Genomic DNA, 24,745 nt, shown 5'->3' on the forward strand with positions numbered 1-24,745 from the left:
ATATCTAGAATGTTGTATCTGGGAGCAAAGTGCTTGAAGGTTATACCCCAACCCAAATAACAAAAAACCAAAAGCACTCTATGTTATATAAGGATAGAGTTGAGTCATGAGAGTGCAGCAGTATGTCTGTACTACACTGAAAAAAAAAATCTTAGCAACTGCTTCACTGAATCAATGCAACTGAGAAGCTCTCAGAACAAAGTACAAGAAAGCTAAAACAGAGATTTTGCAGCTTGCTCCCCGCTGCCCTTGTTTTGCATTGTTTCGATTTCACAGTGCACAATGCACACATAACGTGTTATGACTCCTGCAACATCTGTGTGAATAAGCAGGGATCATCTACCCTGGGGCAAGGTGCTAACCAGGAGTGTAAACTATTTGTAAGGCTGGCTTTTATCTATGTATCAAACTTTTACTATCTATTTATGAGTAAAAAAATTTATGTTCATCAGACTGGTTGGATAAAAGCCATTTGAATTTTTGAGTTTGCAGAGAGACTTGACAGAGAAAGTAAGAGATTGGTCACATTATTTCCAGATTATCTTTTTTTTTTTTTTGTAAGCAGAATTGTAATAGTAAAATCATTGGTAGGCACAATGCATTGAAGAATTGTAATAACTTGTGATAGGGAAACTCTAGGAAGATTGAAGCTCTTAGAAACAAAACTTTCCCAACTGTCAGCTCTGTGACCTTGTGCTCCAAGGACATTACTTGCATGCTGTGGAAACCAATCACTTGTTTAACAGGAGTATTGAATAGACAAAGCACTAAGAATTATATCCAGCAAAACACCCAATCTTGCCTTGGAGCTAGGAAGAAACAAGTGATAATAACAGAGAGTTTCTTTAGTGGGATCCTGTCTGTTTCTGTGGGAGGTAGACAGGTTTCTGCATCCTGGGGCATGGCAGGACTCTCGCAGCAGAGGACATATTCCACTCTCACCATTCCACACCTATTTCCAGACAACACACTGCTCAAACAACCTCTTCATTTCCACTCACCATCCTCCAGCTATAAATGAACTTCTGGTTTTGCTGCCTGCCCAGGTTTGTGACCTCCACAAGCAGAGACCCTCCTGATAACTCCTGGTTTACAGCACAAGGGTTTATCAGTAGGCACACAGTTCTGTGGCTATAGGTGTGCGTATTTCTCATATTTTCCCTCCTATTCATTGTGCGAGACAGCAAATGCCAACTTGTCAGCCTGGGCACTGGTTGTTGTTGACCCTCTATCCTTCCAGTGCTCAAATGACAAGTCTGTCAGCAAAATGACTATGTAGATACTGTACTGTTTCTATCTGTTCCAGACCTTTACCCATAAACTGTGATGCCCTTGCCTTCAACAGTACTTCTGTCACCTCTTTGAAGCTTGGGAAGGGAAAGGGAGCAAAAAGACTACAGTCCAACAATTCCCCCTTCCCTAATTATCCCTCACATGCTCTTGTACTATCTCTTTCTCTCTTAGCTCACTTTGCAAATTACTTAATATAAAGAGAACAATCCCCTCTCTGTCTTCAGAGTTTTGCTCTGAGCAGTCAAGATTTTCAGCCTGTGAAAAGAGAGAGGGCTTCTCACAGCTACAGTGGGATGACTGCAGGAATGGGAGTATTTGTGCAACGCTGCATTGACAAAACAAGCCAACAGCAGTGAAAGAGCTGAGAAATCATGTTAAGCCAAGGTGAAGACCTTTCACAAGCCACCTGATGAAAAAATCTCTGCCAGCACCTTTCCTTCAGGATTGCATGCTTTACTCAACGAGGAGCCTGTATCTCCTCTGCTTCTGCTACGGCCTCCCCGTATGATTTGTAGAAGCAATCCTGCAGGTGTGTGCCAAAAGGTAAGTCAGCTTGTCACTAGCTTTCAGTCTACAGTTCTTTGAAACCTAGAGGATCTGGGATGGCTCTAAACATGGAAAAGGAAGGCTGTCAAAGAAGTGCAGCAATGTGTGGTACTGAATGCAAGGATATTTTTAGCCTGGCTACCAAAGGTTCAAGTTGTTGTTCTGTCAGATTATCTGTCTAGGTAATCCTGCTGATTAATTTTACTTCAAATAGTGAGCATAATATGATAACATTATATTGTTAGAACAATATTTTATATAAAATATATTATATAATTTTTTTAATATATAACGATATTTTGTAACAGTAATATCACACAATATCTTGTAAGGAGTGTCACCCATTTCAATATGATACAGTACTGTGCAACACATTGCAAAGCATAGCAATCTGAAATCATAGAATCATTTAGGTTGGAAAACACTTTTGAGATCATCGAGTCCAACACACTCCAGCAACTCCATGTCCTTCTTGTAGTGAGGGGTCCAAAACTGAACACAGTATTCGAGGTGCGGCCTCACCAGTGCCGAGGTACAGGGGCACGATCACTTCCCTACTCCTGCTGGCCACACTATTTCTGATACAGGCCAGGACGCTGTTGGCCTTCTTGGCCACCTGGGCACATTTCCAGCTCATGTTCAGCCGGCTGCCAACTAGCACCCCGAGGTCCCTTTCCATCGGGCAGCTCTGCAGCCACTCCTCCCCAAGCCTGTAGCATTGCGTGGGGTTGTTGTGACCAAAGTGCAGGACCTGTTACTCTCAAATTAAATCCTGCCCTAAAAGTCTCATAGCTATTCTTCAGCAAGATTTTGATTTTTTTCACACTAAGTTTGGGGGCATTAGAACTAGATGTATCAAAATGAGTGATTAGTTTTATGATAAAAAAATGAGAAGACATTTAAGAGGTATAGAAATGCTGCATTTTGGATTCAGTCCATGTCACTTCTGTAATTTAAAACATAGTTGTTTTGTCTAAGTTAGTCTAGGCTTCCTCTGGCACTGATCATGAAGGCAACCTAAATAAAATACCTTTGACTGGATTTCTAATTTTGAAGTGTTCTCTGAAATGAAGGTTGCGTTTCTTTCCACGTTTCCAAAACAAGACTCTGTGACTTTTTTTTTTTCCAAAATGGAGTATTTTGTTTAAAAATTTGGCCTAAAAGAAAAACAAAGTTGTTAAATAACCTCAACAGGAAGTCAGATATTGTGAAGTGAAATACTGACATTGCTTCAACTGGCTGTAACAGGAATCCTGTGTTTCCTACCCTGCACTGCAACAGGGAGTTGTCGAGCTGGGGAGACACGGGTGTTAGAGTTGGCTGTGTGACAGGGATGTGCGTGTTGCCAGCAAAGGGTTTCAGCAGTGGAGCCTTCAGGGTCATTTCAAAAGAGTACCAGGAATAGCACATTCATTCTTCTTCATCTCCTGAGTTTGTTGTACATCATCGTAATCCCCAAAGAGAAAACTCAGTGAAACATCACTGCTTTCCTTTTCTCGCAATGTGTCTCTGTCTGCTGTCTGAGGCAGATCCGCAGAGGTGCCATTGCACCCCATGGTTCTGACTCTCCTTCTTTTCACACTTGGCTCCTGTATGAGCACTTAGTTTTTTAAAGGAAGGTGTTTTTATCTTCTTTATTCTACTCAGATCGTCTATAATTTTATAATCTTCTTTGGCATGTTGCTCACTGCCAAACTGTGGTATCTCCCTGTTCCTGGATATCTCGCCCATGCCCCTCAGCAGTGGCATGCAAACACCACATCCTGCTCCATCAAAGAAACCATACAATTCTAATCTTTGTAATCCCAGGATAGTCATGTCTCAGTTGCATCCCCTAATCTCATGCTCCTCTCCATGTGAGAAAGGGATTTTCTGCTTAAAAGCATGGAGAGCTAGCAATGGTAAAAATTTCTCACACCAGCAGCTCTGCAAAGCACCCTAATGCAGCTGTGCAGATTCCCTTCCCTTTTTCCCTCCCTGCTTCATCATTAACTCTGTCTTTGGTCCTCCCCACAGAGGTGCTGAAGTCCCTCAGTTTTGATATCACTGTGCTGTCCTAGCCTTGAAATACTCACTTTCCATTACCATATCCCTCATCCCTGCTTAGTGTCCCCAGAACAGTGGCTTGGGCCTCTCTGGAGCAGAGAAAATTTAAAATGTTGGCATTGTATTACAGAATTCACAAAAGAAACTACAAATATACTTGCTGCCTACAGCAGGACTGACAACAAAGCAACCTGGGATTCAAGCAATCTGTATGCAATTTGATCTGTTTAAGCCCTGTCAGATTAGATACCTCTCCTTCTCTGTTAATCATCTGTTCTGTGAGCACGTGTCTCACCATATTAATACAAATGGGGTTTTCTAGGCTTTCCTAGCAAGTAAATAGGAATAAACTGCTACATCCTTCAAAATCCACAGACCTGCGCTCTGTTTTGTAGTGGATTATGCAACTGGGAAGATAACGAGATGAGATGAACAAGGCACTTCCTGGCAGAACTGGTTGGAAACCTGCTGAGGCTCTTTGGTTTTCATATCATTAAGCCGAAAGGTCTTAGGCAGGGCAACAGATGATGCCCTTGTCTCCTTCCACTCACTCTCACCAAGGTATAGTGCATGGAGTAAAGGCATTTTTCTTATTCTACTATTCCACTACAGTACAGGAGTCCTTTTTATGTGCCACAGTAGCTTCCTGTGATAAGCCATAGCACTAAGACTCACTAGCCCATTCCCAGCAAACTTGCCAATAATCACCACACAAGACAATAGGGTGGCATTGTCAGGGTTCATTTCAGCATTTGCAACAGAAAGGTAAGTTAGTCAGAAGAGTCCCTTTTGCTTGGTGAGGAGATCCAGCATTCAACCCACCCTGAGGAATACTGGGTAGGAGGTAAACATTTTGTTGCTTTTTTTGGCTGTGTAGTACAAAACAACTCTTAAAAATATTTTCAAATGTATATGGGATGGCCTAGTACGGTTTCACTGAGGCAGGGTGCCAGGACATGTTATGTAAAGTGTTGATCTTTCCTACATGTTAAATTCGATATAGAACAGTCAGTTTCCACTCCTCCTTTCTGGCAACAGGCCCAGCCTCATGCACTTCCATATAAACTGGGCCCCTCGTAGCAGAATAGCTGCCCAAGGTATCAGCAAGACTCAGAAATGGCAGTGGTCTTGTTGATGATGGCAGTTCTCTTCACAAGAATCAAGGGTATGCCCTTCCTCTTGTTCCTCCCATGCTTTTGTTCTGGTTATCCTGCAGCTCCACTGCTGCGTTTCTCCATCTTTCTGGAGCCTTCAAACATGGTCTACCTCCGCTGGGACCATGACGAACAGGAGATGATAACATTTGAGCTGCAGGTCCATACAACTGGTTGGGTGGCATTTGGATTCAGCCCTCATGGAGAGTTGCCTGGATGTGATATTGTGATAGGAGGTGTCTTCCCGAATGGCAGCATCTACTTCTCTGTAAGTTGAAAAGGCTTCCTCTGCATCCCCCTTTGCCAACGGTCATGCTCCAGGTGTATTGGCTTGAAAGTACATGGGCTTAACTGGCTAAAGACAGATGTCCAAGGCCATTTGAGACTCTTAGTTGGGCATGGCCTCTGACTGACAGTCCAGAAGAGCCCAGGTCTTCTGCAGGTCCTGTGTCATGCCTTCTAGCTCCATGCAGCTACCTGAGATACCTTATGGTGTCCCAGATGGCACTAGATGATGTTGTTTAGGCAGATAAACTGATCCCTCTGCAAGCCAAAACCACAGCCAGAACCAATTGGATATGACTGAAGCCATCACCTACCATAAAGCTAGAAGAGGCTGCTGGGAGTGTAACTTCTGATTCATCCAAACCAGAGGTCAGTTCAGCCAGGAGTCAGATGTGAAACTCCCATGTTTTCTCTCACTGAAGCTCTTCAAAGGTTAATTTACTTGGTTGCCTCTGTAATAAGTACAGACGTGTTCACCTCCAAAAGTTGCTTCTTCCTGATGATCTTAAATGTCTCCTGTAGGAATAGGATAGAACATCATTGGCAACTTGCTGTTTTTCCCACTGACTGTAAAGGCAACCACTAAGGACAGATGCCTTATGTTAGAACAGCTGGAGTTTAGAGGAACAAAATGCCACTGAGGGTGCTAAATAAAAAAACAGTGTTTTTTTGTTTTGGGGTTTTTTAATCATGTAAGAGAAAAAGGCAGGTTAATGTTATCCAGATACAAAAGGAAGAAGAGTTTACACTGATGAATTGTTTGCCAAAACAAGTCACAGTGGTTTTGTTTTGTCCAGCTGTATTCCGTTCCCTTTTCACACAACAGTAAAACATGTTTTGCATGAAATATTGTCTTGGTGCTTATGTAAAATGGGTGAGCTTTGGAGGGGGTGAGGTAGCTAGCCTTACTTATGGTCTTCAGTTGGTTGCAAAACTGCTCTTGTAATACCCAGTTTTGAAATTTGATTGTGACACAGACAGGCAATTTTTGTCTATGAATGACTACAGGGAAAAAAATTATGACCAATTTAGAAGAAACATCTGTTCTTTATTTTTAATAATGATTTTTTAAAAAGTAATTTGGGGTAAAACCAAAACATTTGATTTCTCTTAAAAGAACACCCTGAAAGGAAAAACTGAAGTGTTTAGTCTCAAAAATATTAAACATTCCATTATTTTCAGAAGAGATATTCAAGATTCTTAATGATTTTCTGTATTGGTAGCTGAAACTGCTTATGTTATAAAATAATTTTGGTCCCACAAAAGGTTTTTTTTAACTTTCTCAACCACAAAAATCCACATTTGCTCAGTAGGGTGTATATCACATCCACTGAACTGGTGAAACAGACAGTTTGAAGGAAAAATATGCTAGTTACTGTAAATGGAGTTTAAGTGGGCTTTTCCATTTGTGTTCTTCCTTCTAACCCTTTCTCTTTCACATCCTTGGTTTTTGTTTTAATTTTTCTTTTTACTACAACCGTAACAAATTCATTATCTGAGTAATGTCCAGTGAGTGAAAAACTAGCTAAAAAGGCTTGTTTTCACAAAGGTGGGGTTTTTTTCAGCTGTTTACTGCCTTCCTCTTTCATAAGATATATATAATTTTAAATATTTTATTTATTTCAAAGTAAAGTAGCTCATTTGCAGACTACTTATCTTTGAATTTTGATCTTTTAATGAAAGAGTGCAACAGGTATTTCAAAACAGTAGGAAACCAAAAGCTGTATTTTCAAACTATGATATGTCTCTCTCTAAATTGAGCATTTGAGTTAGAGAAAAATTGCTTAGAGTATTCTGAAAGTCCAAATCCATGGATAAATTCAAGAAGAAGAAAGACTATTAGAGGAGATAAGGGGAAATTTAGCAAAAGCTGTAAACTGGTTTTGAAATAATGACTTAAAGGAACAGAGATGGGAGGAAAAAATACCAGGAAGGATTTCACAGAAAAATATGCTTCCTTGACCAGACTGTTTTCTGGTAGAATTTTTCTCTTCTTTTTTATCTCTCCAAAGTTGAGTACTGCAGCAAAACTTTTCAATGTAGCACTTAACAGCTGTACATTAGGGACACATTTGCTTTGTTATGTTTCAGGTTTCTCTTGGAGACATTTTCATCCTGTCTACAGCCACTGTCTTCTCATTTCTGGTCATTTGAACTCCTTTGCCACAAAAAAATGATGCAATCTCAGTCAGTCAGCTTGGACTTTACTCCTTTTTATCCTTCTCTCCTTTCTGCAGCTGTGTGTACAGTCCCATCTTTCCACCATGTATTTTCATAGCAGCAGTTATTGTGGCCCATTCTGTTCCCAGTGAGACTTCTACAGGAACTAGGCATTTAGGAGCTTTTCAAACTCTGCCTTGTGTTTCTGTGCCTTTTTGCCAAGTAACAATTGCATGTGATGACCTCAGTCATGAATTATTTGTCTTTTTCACTATGCCTATGCTGCTAAAGCCATTGGTTAGCTTGTAGTTTCTAGGAGAGCTTTGCATCCAAAACCAGGCCCAGGTTCCAGGTGGTATGAAAAACCTAAGAGTTAAAGTAGAAGGTTTGGTATGGCCAAACTATTTTACTTTTGAACTACCTCTGTTTTTCAACAGGTCTTATTTTACTTCCCACCCTGTGTGGTTGTGCCAGATGTGCTAAAATAGCCCCAGCATGCAGCAGGTCACTCATGGAGCAGGGAATATCCTCTATGATCCATCCTACCCAGGCCATCCTCTGGGTGATGAGACCCAGGGGCTAGCAGCCTTTTCCTTGAGCAGCTGGATATAGCAGGGACTGGATGTGAGTTCTCTTGAACTGGTTTGTGGAAATCACCAGTGAAAGTAGCGGAGCTTTTTGGAGAATTAAATGCTTTGATAATTACTTCAGTCCCACCAGTGGTACTTGGAAACATGACTTCTTGGAGGGTAGGAAACTCTTCTCTTCTCTCTATTGGTTTGATCACTGTTCCTTTTATAGGACTGTCATGTGGTCGATGAGGCAACCCTGGAGGAAGATGACAGCCAGGACTACCAACTGCTGTCAGTAACAGAGAATGAGACCTCCACCACCATGCTGTTCAAACGTCACCTCCGGACATGTGACCCAAATGACCTGGATATCACAGTAAGAAAGGGGGTTGCTCAAGCAACGTCTCAAACAAACCTGCTCTCATGTCCCACTGTATTCCCAGATCAGATCTGAGGATGACAGGTTTTTCTCACAACACTACAATAACAGGGTTATAAAGAAAAACATGGAACCATACAGCCACACGTATAATGCCCATTTCAAGGGCACTATTTTGATGTCACTGATGTTTTCTTTTAATGCTTTCCATCAAGGAATTGGGAAGATGTTTTCTTTTAATGCTTTCCTTCAAGGAATTGGGAAGATATAAATCTCAACATTGTCTTAAGTTTGAACACAGCTCTTCAGAATCCTGTTCATTTCTCTATCTCTTTCTTGTTTGCCACATACAAAAAAAACAGTCTAATCTGGGAGATAAAGTTTTTGTTTGCCTAATATAAGGCAGTATTTTGGTAGGAATTATGTGTAGAAAATTTAGAACGCTTTGAAAATCTCAGTCCTTCTCTCTTGGAAGACCTTCATACTGGTATTGACTGACATTAAAAACTTGGCCAACCTGAACTGGTATTTTAAGTCAGAGGTTTTTCCAAAATATGCTTTGCCAAGGTTCACAAGCACACTAATGCACACACTTTCAGAACTCTGCATATATAGACACTGTTTAGACTGTTTCACCTCTACTTGAGGGACCTCTGGGTAAATCAGCATTATCCAAGGCTTAGCCCACTCAAAAATGTTTGTCCAGAATTATGCGTACATTCACCATTTTTCCAGCATTCAAATACATGTGCAAATGACTGGTTAGATGCCTTTGTAGACACAAAACTTCTTAATGACCTTTATTAATTGAAAGAAGGATAATCCCATTCTGAATGGGAAGAACCTCCAGAGTTCCATGGCTCCTGCTGTCCTTAGATGATGGGGCAGATCCTGGCAGATCATTGAGTGCATTCATGCTCAACAGCAGCTGCTAATGGGGATTCAAGGGACTACAGTTTTGCTAGCTTTTTGTGTAAGTCCCTTAGTAATTCTTTGTAAAAATTTCCCAAACTGTATTAACAGTATATACAGATAAATGAACTGCATCTGCTTGTTCTAGGATATGCAAAGATCCGAAAATCTGATCTTTAGCATCATTGTACAGATCCCACAGCTAGAAGAGTATCTAGACACTCTAAACATTTAAACACAAAATGATCCAGGTTCTGAAATCTTTATGAAATCCCTCACAGCCTTTTTTTCAGCTTGCTTTCATTTCATATACCAGCACTTTAAACACATGCATGCTTTAATAATGTGTGTGAAATGATGGTACATCTTTCCTTGTGTCTTTTCTAGCTATCACCCTCTCTGTGGGAAAAAACCATTATGTCTTGTGTGTTACACTGCTTACTTTCTGTTATATGTTCCGACACGTTGTCTGAGTGTCTGGATGTGTACCAAATACACACAGTTATATTATTTTAGGTGACTTTTCATTGTGCATGGTTAGTATGTGGATTGCAATTTAATACATGTGTGGTGGCCTAAGGCATATGATGTGGGGTGAATACCTGTGTGTGTGGTTGATGGGAAGGAATGAAGGAGATTTTCCAGTGAAACACTCCCATTACAGGTGGATACAGCACGCCTTGTTACTGCATTTGGCACTGACGACACAGTCCAATTCTTTAAAGGCCAAAGATTTTCCAAATCTCTTTTCTTGATGAGGTCCAGAGGCCCATCTGACTCAACTGGCCCCAAAACATTCTTCACCTATGACCTGAGGCTGGACAATGTAAGTATTGGATAAGAGTGTTAACTGACACGTTAAAAAACTTCCCCTTCTGCCTTTCTTTACAAAGTTGATCATGACCATGCTGGACATTTGGCTTGCACAGGTCGAAAAATGGATATGACTGATCTTGGAAACATGGAAATAGAGCTGGCAAGAGTGGGAATAAAGTGAGATGGGAAGGCTCGCTGTGTGGAGGTCAGAGGGCTTACTTGTTAGGAAAATGCTGTAAGGCCTATCCTGTTCCCTTGACTAGAGTTTAAGGAGCCAAACACAGGCTGTGCTGCTGTTGAATTGCAATATAATTAACTCAGGCATTTATGTATGCAGGGATATTGTTCCATCCATATAGACGTGTATAACAATATCTAAAATATACTGAAGATACTGATTTCCATCTTAGTTCCGTGGGAACTACACAATATCACAGAGAACAGAAATAATGGGTATACATTTAAATGCTCTGCGACAAGTCTGGCTAAGAGCTCAGAAAATGCAATACACACTACTGGGTGCGCTGCCTCCAGTATTAATTTATACAGCATCTCAGTGTCAGATATAAGGATTTACCAGGAGAGCTGGAGCCCCTCGTTAGCATCGTCTCATGGTACATGCGCCACCCTTGTCAAATGGAGTCCAAAAGTACCAGCTCAGCGTAGTACTGCATTAACACCTTCCCTCTTTAAATAGTATCAGCCCACACAGTCAGCACTCACTCAAGACAAAGCAGTATCTGCTGATCAGAGTGGGCAATATTGCATAGTGAAGAGAGGAAGTATTTTTATGTAAAGATTTATAGGATTAGTGCTATCATGTGTTGTGCTTGTGACTCCAGGAAACCGGCAATTAAAATTGTTGATTGAACTGGTTGGGTGTTTCCTATGCTCAGTTCATGTTACAATAGGCAAATTAGTAATAAAATACCCTTTTGGAAAAATACAAAAAATCTGAAAGAAAAAGAATTCAAGACCTGACGGTGCTGACGTGTTTGCCCTTCACCAGAATGCAGTCTCATCTTCTCATCTCACTCATTGGTGTCAAAAACGAAGCAGTCACTTGCTAAATGCATCATCCTTCCTGCCTCCTCCGGTTCTGGGTCTCATTCTCCTTGCACTGCTTGCCTTGGCTTCTCCCTTTGGAGAAGCCTGTCACATTATTTAGTTGCCAGCAGAAGCTTCAGGTGACTTGTGGGTCTGTTTCTTTTCCAGTTTGCTGTTCCAGCTGAAGAAACCAAGTATGCCTGTACTTTTATGCCACTGCCCATGGTCAAGCAGAAACACCATATCTACAAGGTGAACTCATAGGCTGTATTACTGGGAAAAAACCTGGACAGGACAGACTTGCTCCTTCAATCATGAGCACAAGTCTGTCTTTTACAGCATTGTAGTATAAATTTTGGAGCATTTCATCTGTCCTTCACTGCCATTGGGATGAGCCAGCTAATTTGTCTGGCTTGTGTGGAGATAAGCTCTGTCTTATTTCTAGCTGTGGAAGAACCTTTGTCTTTATGTACATCACACCTGAAGGAACCTTGCTTCAAGTCTGATGTCTCAGTGTAGCGAGCTCAGGCCATGTTACTTATTGGTACCTTTGAGAGCAAGGGGAGCCTCCAGAATTTTCTGCATTTGAAAGGACTTTTGCTTTTGTCCTTGGAAATTGATAATAATATTTATGTAAAAAGGAAAACTAACATTTTTACAGTCCTGTTTTCAAGACTGAATGTGCAAAAAAAGAAGAGCAAAGAAAAGAAACATCAACTTTGCAAAGTAAACCTAGCTTATTTCCCAAATTAAGATAACTTTGCTTCAAGGTCAAGCAACCCTTCTCAGTTTCGGTGGTTTTGAAGATTTAAAAACAAATGTTTCTCTGCAATGGCATAAGGCAAAATTTCATAAGGAAGTATTTGCATGGACTGGGTAAAAGAAGAATTTGACAGATAATCCTACCGAACAAACTCAGGAGTTTTAGTCATTTCTTGTGGTAACACTGGGATTTTGAGGCCTGATCTCATCAGTGCTGGTAAAAAGTTCAGTGATTCATGAACAGATCCAGATTATTTGTGAGGTTTGTTTTAAACTATGTTAATTATAGCGCTTTTGGAACAACTGAGGGAGCAGTGAATTATAGTGAACCTGACATCAAGGTCCCTTATCTTGCTTTGCAGCCAGAAAAATGCTGTATGAGATCAACTATTTACATTTCTAGTTTGGAAACACACTGTCCGGCATAACAGGTCAAATAGACACCCCCGTGACTGATTAAGGGGAAGTGCCTAAGAGGAAGATGCAAATCCTTCCTGAAAAAATGGTCTCTTCTGGGTGCATACTGAAATGCATAGATAGGTGATCATCCTGTTTACCACCCATTTCGCAAATCAGATTGTATCTGTTTGCCTAAGCTGTGGTTAACTGCTCTTTCTGGTTGCCTGGGAAAGAAGTATTTTAGGGTTGAACAACAACTTTTTTTGACTTTTTCTTTTGGTTACAGTTCGAACCTGTAATAACGCCCCACAACATAACCTTGGTTCATCATATTCTTGTTTATGCCTGTGGCAACGCCAGTGTGTTACCCAGTGGCATAGATGATTGCTATGGAGCCAATCCAGATTTTGCCCTGTGCTCACAGGTGCTTGTGGGCTGGGCTGTTGGAGGAGAGGTGAGTCTTGTCAGCTTTTTCAGTAAGACCCCATAGTCCTGCAGGGCCAAACAAACTGAGGAAGTTTCCTCATACTGTCCCCACTTGACTCTACTTCTGCTGCATCAGGTGATGCTGGCAATTTCTACGTAGCTGTCATCACTCTGTGTATGTGTGTATGTTATTCATATCTATATTAAACAAGTTTTATATGTCATATACCAAGGCTTTCATTCTGACCTTTTGATAACGTTGCCATTAATTTCACAAAATTATCTTTGTGCTAGTCTTGCATGACAGGAAGAAGTGTACCTACTTTCTGCTTTTTTTTCCTACTGGCTCTGCCTCTTTTTCAGCAGCGGAAAATTAAAAGTTCAGTGAAATTGGTGCTTCTAACTGAGTGGCCTAGTTAGAAGTCAGTGCTGCAAAAATTTCATCATCTAACTTGTGCCTTTCAAAGCAAAATGTTATTTTGTACTTCTGTAGTATGTATATAAAAGGGGACAAAGAGAAAAAAGAGATAACTTTTAGACAAAACCCTTAGACTAATTTTATTCAGATTCTGTATTATGCAGTGCCGATACTGATATGAAATTTGCTGCAAGAGTGTACACAGACTATAATAATTTCCTATTAATTATAGTATAAAAATAAAAATGTAACCAACATAAAGGGTAAATTAAAAATAAATTTTGAAAATTCTTCCTTGTTTCAATTCCAAATGAAAAGAAATGGAACTGGTAGAATTTCCCAAAACATTTTGATTTCTAACAATGTCAAAATAAACATTCAGAAATGTGAGAAAATAAAAATTTTCTTTTTGTAAGTTTCCAATCAAGAAAAAACAGAGAAGTGTTATCAACTAACTACTCCATAGAACTTTTCTCACCTGGAGTACTGCATCCAGCTCTGGAGCCCTCAGCACAGGAGACACAGACCTGTTGGAGTGGGGCCAGAGGAGGGCCACAAAAATGGTCAGAGGGATGGGGCACCTCTCCTGTGAGGACAGGCTGAGAGAGTTGGGGTTCAGCATGGAGAAGAAAAGGCTCGAGGGAGACCTTATTGCAGCCTTCCAGTGCTTAAAGGGGGCTTATAAGAAAGATGGGGACAGACTTTTTAGCAGGGCCTGTTGCGATAGGACAAAGGGTAATGGTTTTAAACAAAAAGAGGGTAGATTGTGACTAGATGTAAGGAAGAAATTTTTCACAATGAGGGTGGTGAAACCCTGGCACACGTTGCCCAGAGAGGTGGTAGATGCCCCATCCTTGGAAACATTCCAGGTCAGGTTGGACAGGGCTCTGTGCAACCTGATGTAGTTGAAGATGTCCCTGCTCATTGCAGAGGGGTTGAACTACATGACTTTAAAAGGTCTCTTCCGACTCAAAGATTCTATGATTCTATGTACTTTATTCCTCCTTTTCCTCTTTAGTCTTACCAATTTCCAGATGAAGCTGCCATTTCCATAGGCACACCTTGGGACCCACAGTACATCCGACTAGAAATCCATTACAGCAATTTTGACTTGTTACCAGGTGGGTAATGCTGGGCAGTTGTCTGACAAAGAACATCTTCACAACAGACGTCTCAGACCTCACCTACATGCCATTAGAAACAAGCTTCTGCATTAAATCCTCTCATATGTTGCTCAGTACAACCTTTAGGATGCTAACAGTCAACTGGACTGGACCCCCATTCAGGAAGAACTTAAACTTTAGAAACATAGATAGTTATACCTGCTTAGATTAGATGCATCTTGCCATTGAAAAAGCTGAGCACATCTTCCTGCTGTGATACTAGTGTGAATGTTAGAGAAAACGTCGGGGAAATGTGGGCACCATGGGAAAAAGGAGCGGAGTGGGAAGGGACAGAGTGGCTGTAGGAGATACAGCTGTATCAAGGGTCAGAATTAAGTCCTGAGAGCCTAATAATACCACCTCAGGCTTCTGCCGTGACCTCCAGCACTCAGTCCTTATGATGTGATGAAGAATGCCACCATGGTATTTGCTATCATTTTACAGAATGGGAAACAAAAGTGTGGAGCGATTTTTCAGGAATAATCTGAGACTGTAAGCAGGCCTTCCTGTTCATTTCTGCCTGCTCCCAGCTGGTGATCAGGAAAGAGATTGCATGTGTTGTTGCTTCAGGCCCTGCTTCTGATGTTTCTTGAGTCATTTCTGAAGAGAGGTCATTTTTTTTTTACAGGCCTGATTGACAGCTCAGGGATACGAATCTATTATACGCCAGAGCTACGGAAATACGATGTGGGGGTTCTACAAACAGGCATCTTCACTTTCCCTGTGCATTTCATTCCTCCTGGAGCAGAATCCTACAGATCCTACGGTCTTTGCAATTCCAGCCAGTTTGATGAAGTGAGTATGGGGAAAGCCATATGAAATCCTTCTTCATCTTTCCCACTTTGGGTTTTCGTCTTGCTCTAGACATGTCCAAAAGCCATTTGGTGCAGGATGCCATCTTAGCCTCCATTTCTGCACGTTGCAAAATGGATATCTATTCCAATAAAACTGCTCAGAAGAGACCCAAGATTTGGCCCGAAAGCATTAGCAGTCCTGTGTAAGTATGTCGGAACCATGGCTTGAACACACATTCACCCCCTCTAAGTGAAAGGGAAACAAAACCCAAAGGATGTAGTGACTTCCCAAGACACCCGAAGGAGTCTGCTCTACCACATGCAAGAGACCTTTGTCCTATCATAGGTGTGTGGTACTGGTGCAGGAAGGCAGGTACTAGGTTGGGAGGATGTGGTGCTATCTCTCAGGTCAAGAAGGTACCTCTAGAGTGGAGATCTAACATCCCACAAAACACAGCCAAGAGGCTGCTAACAATAATCAGCTCCAGTGGACTGTGGGATCCAGCGGTTTTATCCTCTCCAGGACTGCTAGATGTGAAGTTGCCACTTTCCCCTTTTCCAGGCCCAGCCGGTGCTGAGGCTGGGGGCAAACTCCACAGATACAGACACCCCCCACCCCACCCAAACACACACCTCAGAGAGCAGACTCAGCTGGCCACAAACAGAACAACACAGACAGGAGTACAGTACAGGCACCACATAGACACAAACAATGCCCACAGGAGCATGGGCAACACATATGACCCAGTCTTCTTCCTCCTTTCTGATTAATCAATCAGGCTTAAAGTTCACTAGAGGAACACAACCATATGCTGACTCACTCAGCTCCCATAAGTAATCACATTTGTTGGTCTCTCCAGTTTCTGGTCCAGGTCATAAGTCCTTTCAGCACCTGTGCCCAGATCCAGGGCCCAATTTATCCAGGTTTCTGGCCTGGACCTTGTGTCTCTCTAGCTTGAAGTTGCCTTGTGGATCATCCCACCCCAAAACCACAGGCACACGCAGTATAGAGAGCACATTCATACAGAAAACAGTTGGGAACAGAGTTTAATAAGATAGTCTAGATTGCAGCAATCAGGTACCAGCTTTGGGCAGACAAACATACTATCATTCTACTTAAGCACAACTGGACTCTCCTTTTCTTCTCTCCAATTTCCCATGTTTGTTTCTCTCTTTCCCTAACTTTGACCTCATCCCTAAGCATCCAATAATAAATTTTGCACATTCCCACAATCCACTTAGAATATCCCATAAATTTTACACAGTCCCACAATCCCCCTTGAACAACCCATAGCTTTGCTCCCTCTTATGAGACCTGTGGTAATCTTGTATTTCTTCTTTTCATCAATTTTCAAAGATGTTCTTTGGACCTTTTAAGGTTTACATTTTGATGGTTCTTTTAATGGCCCATTGATCAGTGTCTTACAATTTCTGCTTTTACTCTTTCTATTATCTGCTCTTTCTTAGAGTTCATGTATCTGCATGTTTAACTTATTACGTCTCCTGCATCTTCTCTTTGCACTTTACATAGCTGATAGGAAGATATGCTTACAGTACCCAGTATGAGGTATCACAAACTGACAGCTAAGCCAGAGTACCTAAAGCCAGAAAAGCAATTTTCAGAAAGGCTCACCAGAGCAACCTTTCAATTGGCATTGACCTACCTAAGGAAATGGGCTTAAACACCCTCTAAAAAAAACCCAAAAAGATTACAATTACAGAAGCTCCATCAAGCTTTTGACTTGATAGGCAGGCCTGAAACATAGTGCTAAGGTCTGACTGCCAGGCTCTGACCCACTTCATCTTGAACTGCAGATGAATGGGATGCTGGTTCCAGATCTGCATGTCTTTGCCTACCTGCTTCACACCCACTTATCTGGCAGAGGAGTGAGAGCTGCTCAATACAGGTAAGAGAAGCAACTGATGTCTGTGCCACGGGATCAATCCCTGCCTTTTGGGCTAGAGTGGATGAGAATGGTGTTCCCAGGTTAGTCTCCATCTGTCTGTCAGTGCAAGGGACTTCAGTGTCTGAACTGTAGTACAAAGAACTAGCTCCTAGGGAAAGAATGATCAGCTCAGCAGAGAGTAAGAGACTGGGATTGTGCCAAAAAAACAGGTCCAGGCAGTGAGCTCAAGCACTGGCCTGCTGTTCATCCACACTTGCCAGCTGCTAGACAGTACCCTTGCGTAGCGTGGTCCTGCTAACCAGACTCTCACCTCAAGGCATGGGCACGGTTCTGGGAATTGCGTGTACCAGTTCCCATGGGCTGTATGGGCAAAAATACACTGGTCTTGGTTTCTCCACCATTCTCCTACACTAAAAACTTCAGCACCCCTATGCACTCTCTGATCACACCCTGGTCCATGAAACATGAATTCTCAGTTTCAAGCTATGAAAATAGCAAATCATGGTCTGCAGCATAGCACTTGAACACTACTTAGAATTTGAAAACTAAACAAAACCCAGAACTAAAAAAAAATTGTGCTTTAGGGCAAAGAGGCAACACAGAGGTCCAAGTGACTGGTAGTACAGGTACAACGTCTATCTCCTCTTTAGTTTTCTAATTTCAGAATAACCTAACATGAGCCAAGCATCATACTGCAGACGGTTACAGGGAGGTAGACACTGAGTCTGTGCCAGTGAACCACAGAACAACCCATGATCCTGTGATATTTAGCAATATGGGTGTAGTCTGAGAAGCCACAGCGATCTCTGCCTCTCTACCCACTCCCCAGCACGCCAAGGAATGGGGCTTCATGACTAGAAGCTCCTTCAAAGGCAACCTCAGAAAAATGGGACCAGCACAATTGTCTCATAGGTAATTTCCCCTCTCTGACCAGTAGTAGCTGCAAAACGCTCACCTAGCAGCCTCTGCAGCCTAAATGTGACACAGAAAAAGCAGGGGAAAACTTTTTAAGAACTTTAGGAAACCAACCTGGCCTGCTATAAGTAGACAAAATATATGGGAAATCTGTAACTTGAAAGGTACATTGTGAATACGCCTGCTCCCCAATTATGCCTGCCTGTATCTCTCATGAGTAACACATTATAACTGGTGAACGTGGTTGTCTCTTGGAAAAGGAGCAAAGTAGACATCAATAAAGCCTATTGACTTCAGAGCCATCCCCCAGTTTCAATGCTAGTGATCTCCAGCCCAAATTGGCCTGACACTTAGATTGCTATGCTAGACAGCAAGAGAAGGGGAGTGAGCCTCCCTCTGTCTCACTAGCTAGCACCTTCCAAGTGTGTGCTCCAAGTAGCAGCGTGTGATACGAACAGGACAGTTTTCCTTACGCTGCAGGAGAAAATGGAAGGTTCTGTCTCTTTGTTAGGAATCACTTGAGGTCAGTTTAGAAACGACTAAGGTAACAGTTCAATTTACGTAGGATTAACATATATCTGAGAAAGGACCTTTACAGACTTGACCATGCTAGGACCATATCTTGAAGCCGTCTCAAGCACAGGCTCCAGAGCAGGAATTGGTTATTCCAACCGCTCCCTGGAAACATTAAAACTTTCTCTCCTTGTTTGTCTTCCCCAGGAATGGTGAGCAGCTGGGGATCATCTGTGAGGACAATAAGTATGACTTCAGACTGCAGGAGATTCGGGACATGAAGGAAATCCTCATAATCAAACCAGTACGTTCCTCCCTGGGATGTAGCTGGGGGGGGCAGGCTGGGGAGGTGGCGAGCACCAGAGGTGTCAGAGCACATCGACATATTCTGTCCTTCATTCCACATCAGGCTGTCAACCATTGTTTTCACAGTTTCCTGGTTCCCTATGTTGTGCGGGGTTGTTTAGCTTGCTTTGCTTGTATTGCTCTGACGGTGTGACCTACTGTGTTCCCTAGGGGGACGAGATCCTGGTTGAATGCAACTTTCAGACACTGGATCGGTCAGAGATTACTTTTGTAAGTTTGTTTTTCTACCTACAAATCTTACATTGCTTTTAAAATTAGTTTATCACCATTAAAATCTTTTAGGCAGACATATATGTCTTCCTCAAGCAAATACGGTCCTGGCAAAAACTTCTTCTGTCAGACATAATATCATAGACATACTGAGGCATGCCTTGCACAGTGCTCCATGGCTGGAGAGTAGTTCTCCAGCAAGACCATCCTACTAAAGGCTTATGAACAGATCCCAAACTGTCTTGCACCTAATACCATACAAGATAACTTGTCCAAAATGTCAAGCGCAAGTAGCAAAACCTGCATCTGAGTTGGTTTTCAATCATTGCACATTTGGATTTAGTGGACAGGCAGAAGTCAAATACAGAAACTGATGTAATGTGGCAGCAGGATCTGATTTGGACTTCGCAAAATATGAAGACATATTTTTTAGTTCTTCTTATTCAGACCAGGCATCAGTTTTGCAGAACTTAGCACGTAAACAATTATTGTCATATTTAAGCTTCATTACTTATTTTAGAGCATATGCCATGCAGAGGAGTTAATGACATTATTGCACTTAGAAATGTGCACAAGAAACTGAGATTGAGCCTAAAGAGGATTAAAGAGTTTACATTCACAGAGAGCAACACTGTTTGATTTGGTTGGGTCCATTCTGAAAGTAGGGATCAACTGAAAAATTCTAATCTGGATATCATGCTCAGTTAATTCCCTGAATGTTTTAGTTGAACTTTCCAAAGTTCCAGATTTTCATATCTTGTAGACTGAAACACAAATATAGTAGTCTTCCTGAAGGAGAGAATAAGTAGATTTAGGTTATAAAACCACAGAGCAGCCTATTTATCAGACTCTTGTGAGGATACTTTTATTCTCTGTTTCTAATTATTAGAAAAACAAATTAATTCCATTTTTTTTCACCAGACAGGATCTTCATGAGCTGTGAACAAGAGTGCTTTCCTGAGGAGAAATAGTCTCCTCGTTGTGTCTCAGCAGACCTCTGAGTCATCCTTATGTCTTTGCAGGGTGGGCCAGGCACCATGAATGAAATGTGTCTCACATTCCTCTTCTACTACCCTCGTAACAACATGTCCAGTTGTATGGGCTACCCTGACATTTTGTACATTGCACATGTACTCAAGCAGGAGGCCTCAGAGTGAGTCAAGTCAACATGTTTCTGGAGGTAGCAGAGCACAATGTAGCTATGAAGAATGGTAAATGGAAAAGATAATGAAAATGAAATGTTGCTGATAGGGAAGAAAGAGCCATCCATCTGGATCTGTCAAGTTGAGCTCCCTTGTTACAGGGATCTATCAATGGTGACACTTTAACAATCTCTTCTCCTTTACCTTTTTTGCCCCTTCCTTTCTTTATTTCTCCTTCCTCATCTTCTCATCATTTGTCTTCTCCACCTCCCCATTGCCCCTTACTCTCTCCTCAGTGCACTGGAAGGAATGATGGCCATGGGCTTTGTTGACTGGGACAATGAGACTGTCAAAATTGCAGAGAAAGCAGCCAAGGAGGCAGATCAAGTAGTCATGATTAAAACCATTAACGTAAGTCCCCCTTCTGACCAATTTGTGGCTGGGGAGATGGAGTCTGTGCTGACGTTCCGAGAGTAAAGCACAGCTGAGAGATAGAGCCAACACACAATGCCTTGGGTAACATCAGCTGTTCATAGTTTATCCATGGCTACAGGAACCGAAAGGAATTACCTGAATTATGAAGTCGCTCCTCGTAGGCTGCAGTTGCAACTAAGTGTCCAAGGCATATTTAGTCACCACTTAACTTTGAACTTAAAAAGGTACAAATTCTTCTCCAAAGAGAAAAAACACTCTTGCATCTTAGCAATGTAACAGTGCCTAGGGGGTGATGACATGGCAGGGTATTTTTGACAGGATGAGCAATAAAATAGTGCTGAAGGTCCCTCAGACAACACGTATACAAAGGTGGTTAGGGTGATCCAGAAAATCCACATACATAGGACATAGATTCCTGGCTTTTACTTATCTGGCTGCATTTCAGGGCATCAGCCTGATACCTACTTATCTTATAGATAAATTAGGGAAGAAAATCTCTTAAGTTGAGAAAGGATCAAAATTCCATCTTCTCCTCTCTCAGAGAGCTCCTTTGCTGTCAGAGGAGTGACCCATGTCGTGACTTTCCCTGAGGTGGCTAGTTACGCATCCAGATAGCAAGGAAACAAACTAAAACACATCCAAAACTTGCAGTGTTATGCCAGAGTCTTGTGGCTCGCAACTTAAAAACTGATCATGTAAATTTATTTTTCCCTCTTTCCTTCCATCCCCAGGAACTCCAGAGAAATGAGACTGGTCTAATCAGAGACATTAGTATTCCAGAGCGGGCTGCCTGTCACAATATTTCTGGACACCTCTCACTGTCAGGTCTGAGGGCCACTGCAAACCTTCGTCTGACCACAGTATGCACTTCTGAGTCACCAACCACCAAAGAAACTGCTTCACTTCCTCTTCTTTCTCTCATACAGCTGGTGTTTGCTTGGCTTATCTTGGCCTCTGAGTATGGGAAGTGAGGGGCAAAATACCAGAACAGATCACTGGCCCACTGAAGAAGTCTCTGTAATTACCACCTGGTAGCACGGTACTCCAGATCTGATGAGAGAATACCTACATAATAGAAAATTGTCTCCCTTTGGAAGAAATAGGTTCAACAGGCACTGGCATTTATTTTATTTTCTTAAAAAATACTTTCTCATATAGTTTGTTCTAAATCAGAAGAACTATGTACTCTAATGCAGTAAAGACAGGAATACAGTCATCTCTTCAATAGCTGCTGCTTAATTATTAAATCCAGAGCTTTCATAGATAGGCTACTATATGTATTTTCAGGAATACAGTCATGTCTTCAATAGCTGCTGCTTAATTATTAAATCCAGAGCTTTCATAGATGGGCTACTATATGTATTTTCTCACTGGTATTTCAGTAATCATTATCTAGTGTCAAGCTACCTACACACTACCCGTACTTAGGCCAGTATAGAAAATTAGGCTTCTTAGTTATCAAATAATGCCTTTGATTCTAAAACTAGTCCTGCCATATCCAGCAAGAAAGTATATATTCCAATGACTGCATGGCAGGGAATTTACCTGCTGATTCCCAGGTAATAATGAGGCAATGACTTGGAGTTTACTGAAAAATAGACTTTATACACCATCATATAGCAAACCCATGAATTCCAATTTTACAAAAGCTAAACCGTTTGCTGTTCTCTTTTCTTATGTTTTTCCCCAATGTATACATGAGAATTAGAAAAGCAAATCTGATTATAGTTGTGTTCTTTGTCAACATACTGATTCTTTGTTCTTTGCCACCATATTCTCAAATTTCAAATTTCATACTGGTACATTTCAACAATTCTCTCCCCACTTTTCCCAAGGCAGAGTCTCTGCTTATTTTGACAATAATTAGTACACAAGGTAAAAACACTCTCAGACTTTAAAAACAAGCATCACAACACAGAGTGATTAGGAGGGTAACTAACCAGGCAGAATGGATTCCTTCCTCATTGGGCTGATGAACATTTATTAGCTAGTAATTATCCTGGCTAAAACTGAAGCATGGACAGAAGAAAAATAAAATATTTGCCTGAAGGCAAGCTCATGAGGACAACCCATGAGATTCTAAGTGAATCATCCAGACACCCAGAGCCACGTCGCAAATAAAATATACATTTCTGAGATCATTGTTCTGTGCTTAGTAACATGATCTTAATTCTCACTAAACATTTTCCTCTTCAGATTACTGTGGGAATAAATAACATTCCTTCTCACTCTCAGTTTAGCCAACTCACAGCAAGGCGGTAGTGCTGAGTGACACATTCATCCTCCCTTGTACTTAATGAGGGCAACAGACTTTAGCATAGCACAGCATAGTATAGCATAGCATAGCATAGCATAGCATAGCTGGAAGGGACCTACAACAATCATCTAGTCCAGCTGCTTGACCACTTCAGGGCTGACCAAAAGTTAAAGCATGTCATTAAGGGCATTGTCCAAATGCCTCTTAAATACTGACAAGCTTGAGGGATTGAGCACGTCTCTAGGAAGCCTGCTCCCGTGTCTGACCACCCTCTCAGTAAGGAAATGTTTCCTAATGTCCAGTCTGAACCTCCCTTGATGCAGCTTAGAACCATTCCCATGTGTCCTGGCACTGGATATCAGGGAAAAGAGATCAGCATCTCCCTCTCCACTTCCCCTCCTCAGGAAGCTAAGAACAATGAGGTCACCCCTCAGACTCCTTCTCTTCAAACTAGACAAACCCAGAGTCCTTGGCTGTTTCTCATAGGACATGCCTTCCAGCCCTTTCACCCTGGACGCATTCAAGGATCTTAATATCCTTCTTAAATTGTGGCACCCTGTTCTCGTTTTGGCTGAGACAGAGTTAGTTTTTTTCATAGTAGCTAGCGTGGGGCTGTATGTTTTGTATTCGTGCTGAAAACAGGGTTGATAAGGCCAGGATGTTTTCATTATTGCTGAGCAGTGCTTACACACAGTCAAGGCCTTTGCTGCTTCTCACACCGCCCCAACAGAGATAGGCTGAGGGTGCACAAGAAGCTGGGAGGGGACACAGCTGGGACAGCTGACCCCAACTGGCCAAAGGGATATTCCATACCATATGATGTCATGCTCAGCATATAAAGCTGGGGGAAGAAGAAGGAAGAGAGGGGGGGCATTCGGAGTTATGGCATCTGTCTTCCCAAGTAACTGTTATGCGTGATGGAGCCCTGTTTTCCTGGAGATGGCTGAACGCCTGCCTGCTGATGGGAAGTGGTGAATTAATTCCTTGTTTTGCTTTGCTTGCATGTGTGGCTTTTGCTTTCCCTGTTAAACTGTCTTTATCTCAACCCACGAGTTTTCTCACTTTTACCCTTCTGGTTCTCTCCCCCATCCCGCTGGAGGGGGGAGTGAGGGAGTGGCTGCGTGGGGCTTAGTTGCCGGCTGGGGTTAAACCACGACAGGCCCAGAACTGCATACAATGCTCAAGGAGAGGCCGTGCCAATGCTGGATACAGCAGGACGATCACCTCTTTTGACCAGCTGGTTTTGCTGTGTTTGATGCACCCCAGGGTGCGGTTTGCCCTCTGTGATGCAGCCTGCCCTGCCGGGGCATGCTGCTGGCTCGCATTGAGCCTGCTGTCCACCAGCAGATCGGGCTGAGTGATTGGGCTTCTCCTAGCAGATTACATCTGCTGTCAGTGCAAAACCTAAATCTGGAATTTTCCAGTGGTAAATGCTGCTATGAGCTAGGGTATTTCCTCTAACGATGATTCACAGCACAATGTCCACATAGCTGCATCTCCTGCTCCAGGAAAACATTAGTCACGTGGGAATGAAGAACCTGGAAAGCCTAGGGCTTGTCTCATTTAGACTAACATATTCCAGTTGCTGCCTTTGCATATTTAAGCACCCTTAGCCCTTCCCAAAACAGGCTGGACCGATCCTGCTTTATGACTCCCCATTTGCCATCAGAAGTTACCTACAGAAAGGAAGAACGTGTTTCTGAGCTGCACAAAAGCCACATTCCTCCTGACACAGCAAGTCAGCTTGGTTCTGGTTTAGGAGAGTTGCAGACACATGACAGAGCCCTGAAGTGTAGCAGGGTCCTGTTTCAGCAGCGTTGAAATCCTC

The 24,745-nt window shown here is 42.1% G+C and overlaps 1 protein-coding gene across 1 annotated transcript; it reads left to right on the top strand.

The window, feature by feature from the left end:
• Positions 1 to 5,142: 5,142 nt before the first annotated feature.
• On the top strand, positions 5,143 to 20,702 carry LOC309405993 (DBH-like monooxygenase protein 2; the record flags this gene model as incomplete). Its single annotated transcript, XM_082000974.1, has 11 exons — positions 5,143 to 5,307; positions 8,286 to 8,432; positions 11,379 to 11,462; positions 12,658 to 12,825; positions 14,234 to 14,336; positions 15,007 to 15,173; positions 16,988 to 17,079; positions 18,715 to 18,811; positions 19,024 to 19,083; positions 20,106 to 20,236; positions 20,522 to 20,702. 11 exons carry the CDS (start codon positions 5,143 to 5,145, stop codon positions 20,700 to 20,702), a joined length of 1,395 nt encoding a protein of 464 aa, XP_081857100.1.
• Positions 20,703 to 24,745: the final 4,043 nt, after the last annotated feature.

This window comes from Phaethon aethereus (genome assembly GCF_964289735.1).
Source record: "Phaethon aethereus genome assembly, chromosome: 1".
Taxonomy (NCBI): domain Eukaryota; kingdom Metazoa; phylum Chordata; class Aves; order Phaethontiformes; family Phaethontidae; genus Phaethon; species Phaethon aethereus.